The following is a 15,367-nucleotide window of genomic DNA, read 5'->3' as shown; positions in this document are numbered from 1 at the left end:
TTGCTAAAACAAATTGTGAAAGTAAGCACGTGTGCGCATTGTATAATATTATCAGACTTACTTAATAAACAATAGATTATAAACATTGTAAAATGTTGAAAAAAGCTTTGCTGTGTAAATTACGCATAAATCAAAATCATTCATGAATATACGTATATGTGTAAAAAATATATTATATTATTATACAAATTTAAATAGTTAATGTATCTCGTTAGCCAAATGATTAAGAAATAATTGGAAGATAATGACGTTTAATGCATAAATTTAATGTACAAACTTCAAGAGCATACACAAGTCTGACTAAAATACACACTGATGAGAATGATCGGCATTCTTGCTTTATCGATAGCTCTCTATATTTTCCGTTAAATCTGAATTTTTAGGCAGATATAATGCGTATATCTAACGGCTATGTAGAAGTGAAACGGTTACGCGTATTTTTATAATTTCTCGCGGCTTTATATCTACATATATGACTTTATTTGTCATGCCGTCCATTGCCGCGTGGCATTCCTTACGAACGTAAACATATAAATGTACGAGTTGTGTACATGTATTGTGTACATGTGTTGTTGTATAATGTGAAGGCTATTTTAGACACAAAGAAATATTGTTACTTCATTTTATCGAATTCCCATTACACTACCTTCTTTTTGACTACTAATAGTAATGGATTCCATATTGATAGTTTACGTGCAATAGTTACTTACAATCCCTTCCAAACTATAAGATATACATTCATCAAAACGTAAAGTATTTTAACAATCGCTCTACTCCAAATCTTGCGGATACAAATTTTAATTCAATTTTTATATGTATGTGTATTTTGAAAATATGATTTTTCTTTTTTGTTACTTATATTTATTTTATAATAAATTCATAATAAATCAATAATAAATTAAAAAATACTACGTTATATTCATTTGTAAATAAAATGTATTTTGAAAAGATATCTCCTCAGAAATATCAGTTTCAGGCTCTCGAAAATATAGATCTGTCATAGATTCTTTAATGAAAACGTGATCTGAATAAACACACGACAATGATATATCACGATAGTGATATTGCAAAATGTTATTAAATTGGAGGGTTTTACAATAAGGACATAAGAACTTTTATTACAAAGAAGAGATGTAAACTATAAGATAAATCACTGTCTAAAATCAATCGCGAAAAAAAAAACATGAGAAATACATTCATGTAATGAATATTCGATCGCGCCTAAGCCTTTCATCATTCTAGTAAGGGTAATCAGTCCTAGTAAATATTCGCAATTTCTCGTGACTATATAATTCACTATGTCTATCTTATTTTCTTTGAGAGAATCTTTGATTAGATTAAAAATTGTGAAGCGATATCGGCAGTACAGTAGTCGTAATCGAGTGATGAAAATGGATACACCAAACAATATCTTTCAGTCCGGACAATACAAACACAATCGTATATTGCTTTCATGGCTGGGGCAATGGCCCTTTCAAAAGAACAGAGACAGATGGATTATCCTTGTTGTCGTGTCATTTATTGCCATAACGCAGTTTACTTCTCAGGTAAAGTCGTGTGTAGCAATTCTTACATTATCTGTATTAATTTAATATATATATATATATATATAACAATATATTAAAAACAATAACAACTTTTATCTCATGGTACTTTTCGATAAATTTAAATAATAAACAATAAATTTATACAAGTTTTGATAAACTTAATAATTTTATTAATAATTTTGTTGTTTTAAGTTTTTTATTAAAAATTTTTTTTTTCATTTCTTTTTTGTGGTTTTCTTCAAAACAAAGCAAAAACGAGCAAATCTGTAAAGAATTTTTTTTCTTAGTTTCTTCCCTTCTCCACATGCTTCTGAAACTTTGACATTTAATTGACAGGAAGATACTCTGTATACATATTGTTTATTATGTTTATATTTAGTATATTCTCTCTCTCTCTCTCTCTCTCTCTCTCTCTCTTCTCTTCTCTTTCTACCTTCCTCTTTCTTTGTAAAGTCATATATATTCTTGCAAATAATATAAAATTATATTATTTAAAACAATACATATATTTTTAAAAACAAGAAATATATATATATATAAACATCAGTGCATATAAAATATATTAAAAGTTAAAAATATTGAAACGTATTAACGATATTTTTATCGTGCTATAAATTATTAAATTCAAGGTACTTGCTTTAGTGACGTTACGCGGCGATCTAGATGCGACTCTTGAATGTATAGCACCACTTTTAGTAAACTGTCTTTGCATCGTTAAACTAACAAATTTGGTTTGTAATACGAAGAAGGTACGTAGAAGATTGTGCAGTATATCGATCTCGTATCGAGTGTTAGATATGTTACATGTAATGTTAGAAGTGTTAGGAATGTTACATACATGTGTATGCAAAATAACATTACTAAAGAAACAATATTTCAAGCCATAGATCAAGATACTTCTTATGCACATACAAAGAGATTGGCAATCGTGGATCATCGACAGCGAATTCGAAATTTTGTACAAATTTGCCGAGAGTGGAAGAAATATCACAATCGGTTATGCTTGTAAGATACAAACGCTATTAATTTTGTTAGTTATTAAAATCAAGCGGCAAAAGATAATTGTAATGAAAAAAGGTTTAAATAATAATTATGTTAATTAATACAGTTAATAACATATTATTCCGTGATACATACACGGTTTATAACACAATTTAAATATTTACTAAAAATTATTTTAATTTTTTGTCTACCTTTATCGCATCGAAAGCACAATAGATCAAGTCACAATAAATTTAATCCAATTTTAATTTCGCGAGCGATTAAAATTTTCTCAAATATAATTCTTCTAAATAATAATATATGGAGTTTAGGTGGCATGTATGCGTTTGGCAGCCTCTTTCCGATAATGGCGATAATTCCGAAGATAATTGGCAGAAATATAACTTCTAACTATTCGACGCGACCAGTGGGATTTCCATATCATGTCGAATATTTTGTAGATCTCGACAAGTACTACTATCCCGTGCTGATTCATAATTATTTAACCACTGCCATTCGTCTCACTGTCATAGTCGCGTCCGATACCTGCGTAATTATCTTGGTTCAACATTGTTGCTCATTGTTTTCAATCATTAGGTACGATTAAACGATTTAAACAAATTGAACAAAATAAAAGATCTATATCTCTTGTTTCGTTCTTTAGATACCGAATGGAACATATACGAAAGTCTATTGAAGAAGACAAAAAGCTCGCTTTTCTTGAGGAAGATGATAAGATTTACAAGAATTTCGTGTATTGCATTCGAAAACACGAAGATGCTATACAGTTAGTACTCACATACGTTTATATAATTGCATAAAACGACAGTAATTTTCTATTTAAATAATATAATATTAGAATATAAAGGGAATAAGCGGAGCAAAAGAACCAAATGTCAAATTTGCTGATTATTTTCTTTTTTAATAAGATTTGCGAATTGCTTGGAGATTATTTACAAAAAGGCACTCTTCGTGGAAGTCGGTTTGATCGTATCGATGATGAGTTTGTCAGCTCTACAGGTTTGTACTAAATATATAGTGTAATGTTTGTATGTATATAAATTCGCGCAATTTTGTAAATTTAATTATTATTAAAATCGCTCCGTTTCGAAATATCTAGGCGACCAATGATACTCTCACGCCACAAATCGCAATCCGACATGGCGGATACATAATAGCTCAATTATTACATTTGTTTACTTTATGTTGGTTAGGACAACAAATAATCGATCATAGTGATCGTGTATATACATCAATGTAAGTCAGGAATGTGTGTGTAGATTTTCCGACAAATTTATTAAATTTTGTTTAATAGAAATTAAAAATGTACAATAATATAACAGAATTAAGTCGATATAAAAATTCTTAACATTAGTTATCGAGGCGAATGGTATGAAACATCATCGAAATCAAGAAAACTTTTAAACATGATAATGTTGAGGAGCATCTCACCTTGTACATTGACCGTTGGAAAAATTATGGTTCTTTCTCTTCCCAGTTTTAGCGCGGTAAGCGATTATGTCCCATAATTTCTTTGATATAATGATCTTTCTATGAACAAATATATTGTCTTTTCCCAGGTCGTACGTGCATCTGCTTCATATTTTACAGTCTTACAATCTGTACGATAAATGTAAAGCTTTCAGAATTTCTCTTCTAAAAAGTGTAAAATTATCGATGTAAAAAAATGTTGTATAATATTACGTCGTTTAAATAATGATAAAATGTGTGTCACTCATATTGACGATAAAATAACCGAAGAATATCAGTACTCATGCTGTACTTTATTGTTTAATTTACATATTTTATTGTTTACTTCGTGTACTTTATTATTCTGACAAAACACTGCTACGGTTCTTAAGATAATAAACACGATTCAATGAAATGGCAGGCAAAATTAGCAAAATTATGAAGCGCCGTTAAACACTTGATACTTGATACATACAGTCGGTAATATCAAAGTTCTTATTGCGAAACATAAGAATGGACTATAAGATCATCACTATATAAAATCAATCATAAAAGAGCATTACAGATATGCCTATGATTAGTGCTCAATCGTTTGTCTTTCATCTAGTAGAGTAATCAATCCAGTAAGCGTTGTCAATTTCTCGTGATTATATTAATTTCATTCGCAGTATACATTATTTTCCATCTAAGAGAATTTTTTATTAAACTGAAAATCTGAATCAACTGAGACAATATCGACGATACAGTAGTCTCAATCGAATGCTGAAGATGGATTCACCGAGCGATATCTTTCGGTCTCGATTATATAGACTGAATCGCGTGCTACTTTCATTACTGGGACTGTGGCCTTTTCAACAGGATATATATAGGCGAGTTGCCTTTGTTACAGTGTCATTTCTTGGTATAACTCAAGCCATCACGCAGGTATAATACATCAGATTCTATACATATATTGCAATTCTGATTTATAACCATTTGCAATTAATTTTTATATACTTTTGTGGAGAAATCTTTTCCCTTATCTCATCGCGTAGCATAATAAGATAAAGATAATTTTAAAAACAAAAAACATTTATATAAAAATTTATACAAAAACATATAATTATCAGTTAAAAATGTTGGAAATTATTAATATGTTGAAGATTATTAAACCGATTCTGCTGCATTTTTTTTATATTCTTCGCAAAATGTATGCTTGGCATAGATATTTTTTTATCTTGATACAAATTATTATATTCAAGGTACTCGCTTTAATAACATTACGTGGCGATCTTGATGCAACACTTGAATGTATACCGCCGCTTATAGTAGATTGCGCGTGCATTGTTAAGATGGTAAATTTACTGTGCAATATTGAAAAGGTATGCATGTGATAGGTATAACAAGCGCGCACATTTCCCATTTCTAAATAAATAAAATTTTAAGCCATAGATCAAAATACTTCTTATACATATACAAAGGAACTGGCAATCATGGACTATCAAAAGTGAATTCGAAATTCTGCATAAATTTGCGGAAACTGGAAGAAGCATTACAATCGGCTATGCTAGTAAGATATCAATATATAAAAATTACATTATAATATTATATTTCGAAATTAGTAGAACAATCATAATGAAAGAAGTTATTAGAAGCTATTAGTTAGACTAATAACAATTTTTTTTTTTTATGTACGGGATCGTGTGATAATTGTTAAAAAATTATATATACTTGGATACTTGTTAAAAATTAATTTAAATGTATATTAATTTCTCGGAAAGATTATTTGTGTCGTCAAATGCTCTTACATTTAATTTCGGATGCGCTAAAAATTCGAGTATATTTTCTTCTAAGCATTACTTAAATTTAGGTGGCATGTATGCGTTTGGCAGTCTCTTTCCGATCATGGCGATAATTCCAAAGATCATCAATGAAAATGTAGCTTCCAACTATTCGACCAGACCAGTAGGATTTCCATATCATGTCGAATATTTCGTAGATCTCAATAAATACTATTATCCTGTGCTGATTCATAATTATTTGGCTACCGCCATTCGACTCACTGCTATAGTTTCATGCGATACCTGCGTAGCTATTCTAGTACAACATTGCTGCGCACTATTTTCAATCGTTAGGTATGCACGCATTTGGTAATATAAATCGACTAAGCTTTGAGAAATTGATTTCTTCTTCGTTTTGCTTGTTAGATACCGATTGGAGCATATACGAAAATCTGTCGAACAGGATAAAGAACTCGCTATGCTCGAGGAAGATGATCAAACTTACAAAAATTTTGTTTACTGTATTCGAAAACATGAAAATGCCTTACAGTTAGTAATTATAAATAATTAGTAATTCATTACACAAATCGACAAATTTCACCTCATTCGCGCTATCTCGAGCTGGACTTAGGGTGACTTTGAAACCAAAAGTCTTAGACAAGTCTTTGCCCTTGGCAAGATTTATCCATTAATCCATATCAGGTTATCGAGATAGACGCAACGAAAAATGCAAAAAAGAGCATTTTTGGCATTTTTCGATTATATCTCTGAATAGGAACGAATAGGATTACAAATTCATCGAGACTTTTGAAAATATTCAATTGAGCATAACTGAAGTCATGAAGCAATATATTATATATAATACAATTTTTTTTTTTTGAAATGTTTTTAGTGTCCCCCATTCTGTATTATTTGTACCACTACTTTACAGAAAAAAAAAAATATAATTGTTTGAGATTTTTCAGATTTTCTACGTAAACTAGAAATCTTATAACTCGAAATTTGCACCACGCTTCTGGTTAGAGATATAATCGATCATAAATTAAAAAAAAAAAATGTTTTTTCCTTATACTTTTAGCTGGTGTTATCAGAACAAATGTAATTACTAATATAAAAACCAATAATCATATATATATAAAAATTAATAATTTTGGTTTGGAAGTTTCTAAGATTTTTTACACAGAGTACAAGTCTCAAGCTTCAATTTGAGACTTCATTTGAAATGAATTGTGACACATTCCTATCCAGAAATATAGATACCGATCAAAAAGTGCAAAAAATGAATCTGACAAGAACCTGATGGACCAATTTTGTTAACGGATTTAGTTTTAGCGCGCGAAAATCCTTTTAGATCACTAGATTCCGAGATAGCGAGAATGTATATTATTGGCTTATATTAATAAAATCGGCTGTTATTAACAAGTCTTTAGTCAATAATTTTGAATAATTAAGAAAAATATAGACATTCTCAATTTATATACTTTCAAGAGAGACTACATATAATTATTAATTTTTCTTTAAATAAGATTTGCGGATCTTTTGGAAACTGTTTATTCAAAGGCGTTCTTCATAGAGGTCGGCTTAATTATAGGAGCTATGAGTCTCTCAGCTGTACAGGTTTGGGCTAAATATATGCGTAATGCATCAATATGCGCCATTTTGTAAATTTAATCATTAAAATTGTTCCGTTTCAAAATATTTAGGCAACCAATGATACCCTCACGCCACAAATCGCAATCCGACATGGGGGATATATAATCGCTCAATTATTACATTTATTTACTGTATGTTGGTTAGGGCAACAAATAATCGATCATAGCGATCGTGTATACACATCAATGTAAGTCAAAGAATGTATGTGCAGATTTTCCGTTTATTAAATTTTGTTTAGTAGAAATTAAAAATGTATAATAATATAATAGAACTAAGCCGATATAAAAATTCTTACCATTAGTTATCGAGGCGAATGGTATGAAACATCATCGAAATCAAGAAAACTTTTAAACATGATAATGTTGAGGAGCATCTCACCTTGCACATTGACCGCTGGAAAAGTTATGGTTCTTTCTCTTCCCAGTTTTAGCGCGGTAAGAGACTATGTCCCATAATTTCTTTTATATAATGATCTTTCTATTAAGAAAAGTACTTTCCTTTTCCAGGTTGTACGTGCATCCGCTTCGTATTTTACAGTTTTACAATCTGTAAGGTAAAACTTTCAGGATTTCTTTTCTGAAAAGTGTAAAATTGTCGATAAAAAGATGTTGTATGATACTCCGTTATTTAAGTAATAATAAAATATGCTACTCATATTTACGGTAAAATAATCGAAAAATATCAGTATACTCATGGATACACTTCATTATTTTGACAAAACGCCGCTACGGTTTCTATAAGATAATAATCGTGATTCAATGAAATACATGGCAGAGTCACAATTGTGACGCGCCATTAAACACATACACATACATGACAATATGCCGATAGTATCAAAGTTTTTATTACAAAACAGTATAGACTATATGATCATCATTATATCAAATCAATCATAAAAGAGCATTACAGATATGCCTATGATTAATGCCCGATCGTTCAAATCTTTCATCTACCAGAATAGTTAACCTGGTAAACGTTGTCAATTACTCATGATTATATTTCACTCGCTATAAACATTATTTTTCATCTAAGAGAATTTTTTATTAAATTGAAAATCTAAAGCAACTGAGACAATATCGGCAATAGTGTCAATCGAGTGCTCAAGATGGATTCACCGAACGAAATTTTTCAATCTCGGTTATATAAGATCAATCGCGTGTTGCTTTCATTACTGGGACAGTGGCCTTTTCAACAAAAGACACATAGACATGCTATTTTTGGAACAGTGGCGTTTCTTGCTTTATCGCAAGCTATCACGCAGGTATAATCGTTCTTTATGTTGCGATTCTAATTTATAATTATCTAAAATTTATTTTTATATACTTTTGTGGAAAAATAATTTTTTTTTTTTTATCTCATCGCGCAGTATATCGTAGAGATAATTTTAGAAACAAGAGACATTTATATAAAGATTTATACAAAGCAGATAATTTTTTTTAATGATTAAAAATGTTAGAAATTATTAGTATGTTAAAGATTATTAAAGCAATTTTCCGTGTATATGTTTCGCAAAATGTATGTTTTCTTATCCTGATACTAATTATCGGATTCAAGATATTAGCTTTAGTGACATTGCGTCATGACATTAACGGAACGCTTGAGTGTATACCAACACTCATAATATACAGCCTTTGCATCGTTAAAGTGATAAATTCACTGTGTAATATAAAAAAGGTGTGCATATGCTCGATATATTAAGCATGCGGATATTTCACATTTCTAAAACAATTTCGTGCCATAGATCAAAATACTTCTTATACATATACAAAGAGATTGGCAATCGTGGGCTATCCAAAGTGAATACGAAATTTTGCTTAAGTTTGCTGAAACTGGAAGAAGCCTTACAATCGGATATGCTAGTAAGATATCGATAGAAATCACTTTATATTATATTTTGAAATTATTAGAATCAACGATTATAATGAAAAAAATTTAGCTAACAGTAAGAGTCAAACTAATAACAATTATTTTTATGTGCGAACTTGAGTAATAATTGTTAAAAAAATTACGACTTGTTAAAAATTAATTTAAATATATGTTGAAAATTATTCATAAATATTATTCTCAAATGCTTTTAAATATTATTTTGAGTGCGTTAAAATTTCGAATATTTTTCTAAGTATTGCTTAAATTTAGTTGGCATGTATGCGGCTGGCAATATCTTTTGGATAATGGCGATAATTCCGAAGATACTCGGCAAAAATATGACTTCCAACTATCCGACACGACCAACAGGATTTCCATATCATGTCGAATATTACATAGATCTCAATAAATACTATTATCCTGTGCTGATTCACAATTATTTATCCGGCCTCATTCGACTCACTGCTATAGTCTCATGCGATACCTGCGTAGCTATTCTAGTACAACATTGCTGCGCACTATTTTCAATCGTTAGGTACGTATTTGATAATATAAATCGACCAAGTTTTGAGAAATTGATTTATTTTTTCTTTCGTTTATTAGATACCGATTGGAGCATATACGAAAATCTATTGAACAAGATAAAACACTCGCTATACTCGATGATGAAGCTAAGATTTATGCAAATTTCGCTTACTGTATTCAAAAACACGAAGATGCCTTACAGTTAATAATTATAAATAATAATTAATAATTATTCAATACTGTTAAATTATTAAGAAAAATATAGAAATTATCAATTTACATATTTTAAAGAAAAACTAGATAATTATCAAAAATTTTTTTTTTTTTTTAAGTAAGATTCGCGAGCTTCTTGGAAACTATTTACACAAAGGCGTTTTTTATAGAAGTCGGCTTAATTGTAGGAGCTATGAGTCTCTCAGCTGTACAGGTTTGTATTGAATATATATATATATATATATATATATATATATATATATATATATTTTCTTTTAGAGTAAGTTGCAATAATATAATGTTCAATTTTGTAAACACTATTTATGATATTAAAATTATTTCGAAACTTTTAGGCGACCACTGGTAACCTTACTCCGCAAGACGCAATGCAACACGGCGGTTTTATAACTGGTCAATTATTGCATTTATTTACCGCATGCTGGTTAGGACAACAAGTGATCGATCATAGTGATCTTATATACACATCAATGTAAGCCAGAATATAAAAATTTCCGTTCACAAGTTTCTTTAAAATATAAATCTTACAATTAAATGCAACATTAAAAAAATCAAACATAAAAAATTCTTATTACAATTTATAAAATGTATTAATAAAATTCTTAATAGTAAAATATTAATTTCTTCTTAATATTAGTTATCAAGGCGAATGGTACGAATCATCGCCGAGATCCAGAAAACTTTTAAATGTAATGATGTTAAGAAGTACTTCACCTTGCACGTTAACTGTTGGTAAAATAATGGTTCTTTCTCTTTCAAGTTTCAATGCGGTAAGACTCGTCAATTTAATCTATATGGCACAATCTCTCTGAAGAAAAAGGATTCCTATATATATTTATTGACCAAAATATCTTGCAAATTTCCATTTTCTAGATTGTGCGTGCATCCGCTTCGTATTTCACTGTCTTTAAATCCGTACAGTAATTTAAAAATATCAGAAATATTTTTGAGAAGTATAACATTGATGTAAGGATGTATAATATTATGTTATTTACATAATGATACAATATAAATATAGTCTATATTTACACAAAGATAATTATAAATAAGAATTAACTTACATGCACTATTCTTTGATAAAGCATATAATGTTTTTGTGAAATAAATATAGGAACCATAACAACGAGTAAAGATGCATCTCCTTCTAAAAAAAAGACCGTTCTTCTCAAAACAGTCAACATAAAACGATTTTACACTCTTTGACTGATTGACTGGTCCATAATGTATGTGTGTGTGTTTTATTGCTCTTGTTTAATTACGCAATTTATAAATATAATTTTATAATTTTACATTTAAGTTTTGAATATATTGAATATATATCGATCTTATTGCACAATTATGTTAGCAACTTGCGTCTTGCATGATCTACGCTAATTTAAATTAAACAGAATTCTTGATAAAAAAAACTTGCTATCTATCTCCAGACAACCTTGCATCATCTATATTTTGCTTTTGCTGCTTTTGCAATAGTAATAGCGATAGATGAGAGACAAAATAGATAATGTTGAACAATTTCTTAAAATCACATTACAGCATTTTATATGGATACTGTTAAATGTCATGTTTTTGCATTTTTAAATGTTAGGAGATGTTGCTTCATATATCTCGCAATTATATTAGTCTGCTCATACTGCGCTGGAATTATGCTCGAGATAAAAAAGCAAAACATGCATTATCATTGTAAAATATATACTCATGCACATATTTTCTCAGTTTATATAAAAATGTAAGATTGAAGAAAAAGAATAATTATATTGCTAATCTCGTCACGACATTTATATACCATATATGAATATAAAAATTTTAATTATAAATGCACTTAATTATATTAAAATTAATATACAACAATTTACAGTCAACGGGTTCAATAAAATATTATTTACTATTTTATTATTACTATTATCATTCTCTTTATAGTACAAATTTATGGTATAAATTATAACGTAATTTCAAAGGAACTATGATAGAAAATAGTCACATATAGAAGATGTGATGATTGAATAACTAACATAAAACTGCGCGCGGCGATAAAAGACACAAACAAATTTTTATTAATAGCATTATAAATAAACCAAGCAAATTGGAGTATTTTTTTTTTTATTTTTATTACAAAATGTAATTTTCTTTAAGATATAAGAAAAATCTGCGAAAAAACCGCACGTTTGTAGAATAATTTTCTCTATAATTTGCAATTTATACAATTCTCTTTGACAGTTTTCTATCGAAAATATTTACAGCAGTGCCAAGATATAGAGAGCTCCTTTTATTGTCGTCACAAAACTGCAGCCTTTCATTTAACGCAATCAATGTAAATTGTTTCGAAATCTGCAAAAGAGATATCTATCTTTGATCCTGGATATCTTTGAGTATTGTGAGCCAGTTGCGCACAATTTTACAATTTGTACAAGACAAATTATATAATTTCGCGATCGATTGCAAATTATCCCAAACAGTGGTTATTTATTTCATAGCACAAATGCGTTGACAACACGTGCATGTCACATACACATGGCAATCAGCATTAAACGGAATTTCTTATGAGGGACCGATCGATCTAGTCTATACTCCCGCGTAAGTCGATTGAATTTTATTTGTTCAAAACCGACAGTCGCAAATAAAAAAAAAAAAAAATGCGTAATATCAACGAGTTCTTCCGTGAGTCAAACTACAATAAACTTCGCATTATGTTGTATATCTGCGGTGTGTGGCCCTTTCAATCGTTCGCTAAACGTTGTGTGATGTTCATCGGATTTACCGTGCTATTCGTATCCGTGATAATATTCGAGGTACATCGAGAGAGAAAGAGAGCGAGTGTTTCATTATTTTAAAAGTACTATGCACAAGTTGTAAAAAGATATTTATTTTGAGCTTACTTCTTTTTTACTTTCCTTGTAATATTTTGCATGATATATTTTTTTCTTTTTTAAATATCTCTATATTAAACAAGAAAAGTAAAAATTTAATTGAGAAAATTGCGACGAATTTTTTCTTTCTACACTTTGTACACATTACTATAAGAAATGGCAATCACACCACTAATCTTTGAAATTGTAATATATTTATGGCAAACACAGCTGCTGTGTTTGTACAAAGTTTGGCCAGATTTTTTCGAAGTATTCGACTGTTTGTCGATGCTATTTTTTTCGACAACGTCAACATTTAAATTTATCTACACAGTGTATAAATTACCTAAGGTACGTAAATAAAAGCGGTAAGCTCTAATCATTTTAATTAAAAAATTGTAACATAATTAAGATAATAATGCAGCGTTATCGAATGACATCGTATTTAAATTCACTTCGAGCTGCAGATAAAGATGCTTTTGCTAAAGATACAAGAACATTGGTGTTCTCCAAAGACGGATCAGGAAACTAAAATCTTGCGTTCGTATTTATTGTTCGCGCGAAATTTAAGCTACATTTATGCAGGTAATGTAAATAAATTCATCGATTTAACAATAGAATAATAATAATAATGATACAGACTAATCAGAAAACGTAGAATATAAATCTGGGAAAGTATTTTACTTTGGATTACACTACGCATATTCCTATTTCAATCAAAAATTCTGAAAATATTTTTCCAAAAACTGTCGACTTGGTGTAATTTTATACTTGCATCCTGTGCTAATTAATCAAGAGAATTACTATTTAATTTTTTTTTTTAATTTGACTTCTCGTAAAGAATATCTCTTAATATATTGTAAAATGATACATTATGATATCAAAGTATGTTATATTTTCATTTAATCTCCTAATAACGATAATCATTTGCGCAACTATTAAAGAAATCTAATGTTTTCATATTCATCATTAGGTACTATTGTTGGCCACGCCGTGATTTTTGCACTCACACCTATGATAACCAGATTTTTCTACGAGAAATCCGTTGAGACGATCGACACGTCAAATCAGACGCAAGAAACACAGTCCACTTATCGCATCAATTATATGCTTGATTTACAAATGCGCTATATCCCACTTCTCATACAATGCTCTATATGCGAGGTATATTACACGATAACACTGACTGTGCTCAACATCTTTTATTTAGCATGCGTCCAGCATTGTTGTGGCTTGTTTGCAGCTCTGAGGTAAGTCTGATAGATTTGCGAAAGTATTAAATTCTTTTTTCTTACAATCCTGAATTCAGATATTTAAATAAAATTTCTTTATTCACGTGCATAATTATGTATTAATATGGACATTATATAAAAAAATATATCGATTTTTGATATATGCACAATATTAAATTTTAGATATCGTTTGGAAAGAGCCTTGGAATCTGAAGATAATAGCGACGATTTAGTAGTAACGACATTCATGCGGAATAAATCTTATTCGAATATTGCATACAGTGTTCGAAGACACGCAGAGGCAATACAGTTAGTATACATCTGCATGTGTAATGGATGAAAATGTGTTCCTAAATAATCAATAATAACAAATTAACGTATCTTCGTGTATTACACTAGATTCGCTATTGCCATAGAATCACTCTACAGATTACCATTCTTCATAGACATGACAATTTACGGATCACTGTTAAGTATCGTAGGATTTCAGGTAATTTAAATAATTAGTAATTATATATACTATGTGTGTTCATAAGTATATACAATCATATGTAAAAAAAATTTCTAGCTGATGACACATAAGGAAGATATCACTCGCCTTTTACCGTACGCCAGTTATCTCGATGCGCTTATGGTTAATATGTTCTTTGAAAATTGGCAAGGTCAGAAGATCATAGACTGCAATGAAAAAGTGCATGAATCCGCGTAAGTGCGATACAATATCCGCAATATACTATTTTCAGCGCAAATTCTAAATCGTACTGCCCGTTATAAATATAAAATAATATAAATACATGAATAAATTAAATTAATTTTGTATATATATATATATATATATATATATATATATATATATCAAAAGCTGTACGAACAATCCGTTTATCTTTCGCGCCGATGCATCAAATTAAAAATATGTTTAGCTTGAGATCTTTAGAATAAATACACGCGTAAGTATAATGCAATTCGTATTTGCAGATACAAATTGCAATGGTACAGAATGCCTGTAATGTCGCAAAAACTTCTGATAATGATCATGATAAGAAGCAAAAAACCATTGACAATAACTGCAGGAAAATTCCTTGTGTTATCCTATGTAACCTTTAACGCGGTGAGTTTACAAGATTCTTTCTCTTTCTCGCTTTCTTACTCTTTCGGTCTCAATAATATGAAATTTTATTTAAGATAATGCGTACAGCTTTCTCGTATTTTACGCTTCTACGGTCTGTGCAGTAAACATGTGATCGTGATAGACAATTTAG

The 15,367-nt window shown here is 29.6% G+C and overlaps 3 protein-coding genes across 3 annotated transcripts; all 3 read left to right on the top strand.

Moving 5' to 3' along the window:
• Positions 1 to 1,391: 1,391 nt before the first annotated feature.
• On the top strand, positions 1,392 to 4,279 carry LOC126848570 (odorant receptor 4-like). Its single transcript, XM_050589552.1, has 9 exons — positions 1,392 to 1,547; positions 2,177 to 2,296; positions 2,435 to 2,552; positions 2,861 to 3,125; positions 3,193 to 3,315; positions 3,458 to 3,548; positions 3,649 to 3,785; positions 3,904 to 4,036; positions 4,109 to 4,279. Exons 1-9 carry the CDS (start codon positions 1,392 to 1,394, stop codon positions 4,157 to 4,159), a joined length of 1,194 nt encoding a protein of 397 aa, XP_050445509.1. The 3' UTR covers positions 4,160 to 4,279.
• A 487-nt stretch (positions 4,280 to 4,766) lies between these two features.
• Positions 4,767 to 7,968, top strand: LOC126848579 (odorant receptor 67c-like). The gene is made up of 9 exons (XM_050589567.1): positions 4,767 to 4,922; positions 5,240 to 5,359; positions 5,430 to 5,547; positions 5,848 to 6,112; positions 6,185 to 6,307; positions 7,285 to 7,375; positions 7,462 to 7,598; positions 7,713 to 7,845; positions 7,918 to 7,968. Exons 1-9 carry the CDS (start codon positions 4,767 to 4,769, stop codon positions 7,966 to 7,968), a joined length of 1,194 nt encoding a protein of 397 aa, XP_050445524.1.
• Positions 7,969 to 8,515: 547 nt separating this feature from the next.
• On the top strand, positions 8,516 to 15,366 carry LOC126849287 (uncharacterized). The gene is made up of 14 exons (XM_050590975.1): positions 8,516 to 8,672; positions 8,966 to 9,085; positions 9,153 to 9,270; positions 9,548 to 9,812; positions 9,881 to 10,003; positions 10,139 to 10,229; positions 10,369 to 10,505; positions 10,671 to 10,803; positions 13,344 to 13,461; positions 13,850 to 14,126; positions 14,292 to 14,417; positions 14,508 to 14,598; positions 14,677 to 14,813; positions 15,084 to 15,366. Exons 1-14 carry the CDS (start codon positions 8,517 to 8,519, stop codon positions 15,292 to 15,294), a joined length of 2,103 nt encoding a protein of 700 aa, XP_050446932.1. The 5' UTR covers position 8,516; the 3' UTR covers positions 15,295 to 15,366.
• The last annotated feature ends 1 nt before the right edge of the window (position 15,367 follows it).

Source organism: Cataglyphis hispanica, chromosome 4, assembly GCF_021464435.1.
Source record: "Cataglyphis hispanica isolate Lineage 1 chromosome 4, ULB_Chis1_1.0, whole genome shotgun sequence".
Taxonomy (NCBI): Eukaryota; Metazoa; Arthropoda; class Insecta; order Hymenoptera; family Formicidae; genus Cataglyphis; species Cataglyphis hispanica.
This window is presented reverse-complemented; position numbering and strand designations above follow the sequence as displayed.

Excerpts from the sequence above, each read along its gene's own strand:
- LOC126849287 (XM_050590975.1), top strand. The coding sequence starts at position 8,517 with ATGGATTCACCGAACGAAATTTTTCAATCTCGGTTATATAAGATCAAT. Across the intron at positions 8,673-8,965 it reads TATCGCAAGCTATCACGCAG|ATATTAGCTTTAGTGACATT; the intron begins GTATAATCGTTC and ends ATCGGATTCAAG. Across the intron at positions 14,599-14,676 it reads TAAGTATCGTAGGATTTCAG|CTGATGACACATAAGGAAGA; the intron begins GTAATTTAAATA and ends AAAAATTTCTAG.
- LOC126848570 (XM_050589552.1), top strand. The coding sequence starts at position 1,392 with ATGGATACACCAAACAATATCTTTCAGTCCGGACAATACAAACACAAT. Across the intron at positions 1,548-2,176 it reads TAACGCAGTTTACTTCTCAG|GTACTTGCTTTAGTGACGTT; the intron begins GTAAAGTCGTGT and ends ATTAAATTCAAG. Across the intron at positions 3,549-3,648 it reads TGAGTTTGTCAGCTCTACAG|GCGACCAATGATACTCTCAC; the intron begins GTTTGTACTAAA and ends CGAAATATCTAG.
- LOC126848579 (XM_050589567.1), top strand. The coding sequence starts at position 4,767 with ATGGATTCACCGAGCGATATCTTTCGGTCTCGATTATATAGACTGAAT. Across the intron at positions 6,308-7,284 it reads AAACATGAAAATGCCTTACA|ATTTGCGGATCTTTTGGAAA; the intron begins GTTAGTAATTAT and ends TCTTTAAATAAG. Across the intron at positions 7,846-7,917 it reads CTCTTCCCAGTTTTAGCGCG|GTTGTACGTGCATCCGCTTC; the intron begins GTAAGAGACTAT and ends TTCCTTTTCCAG.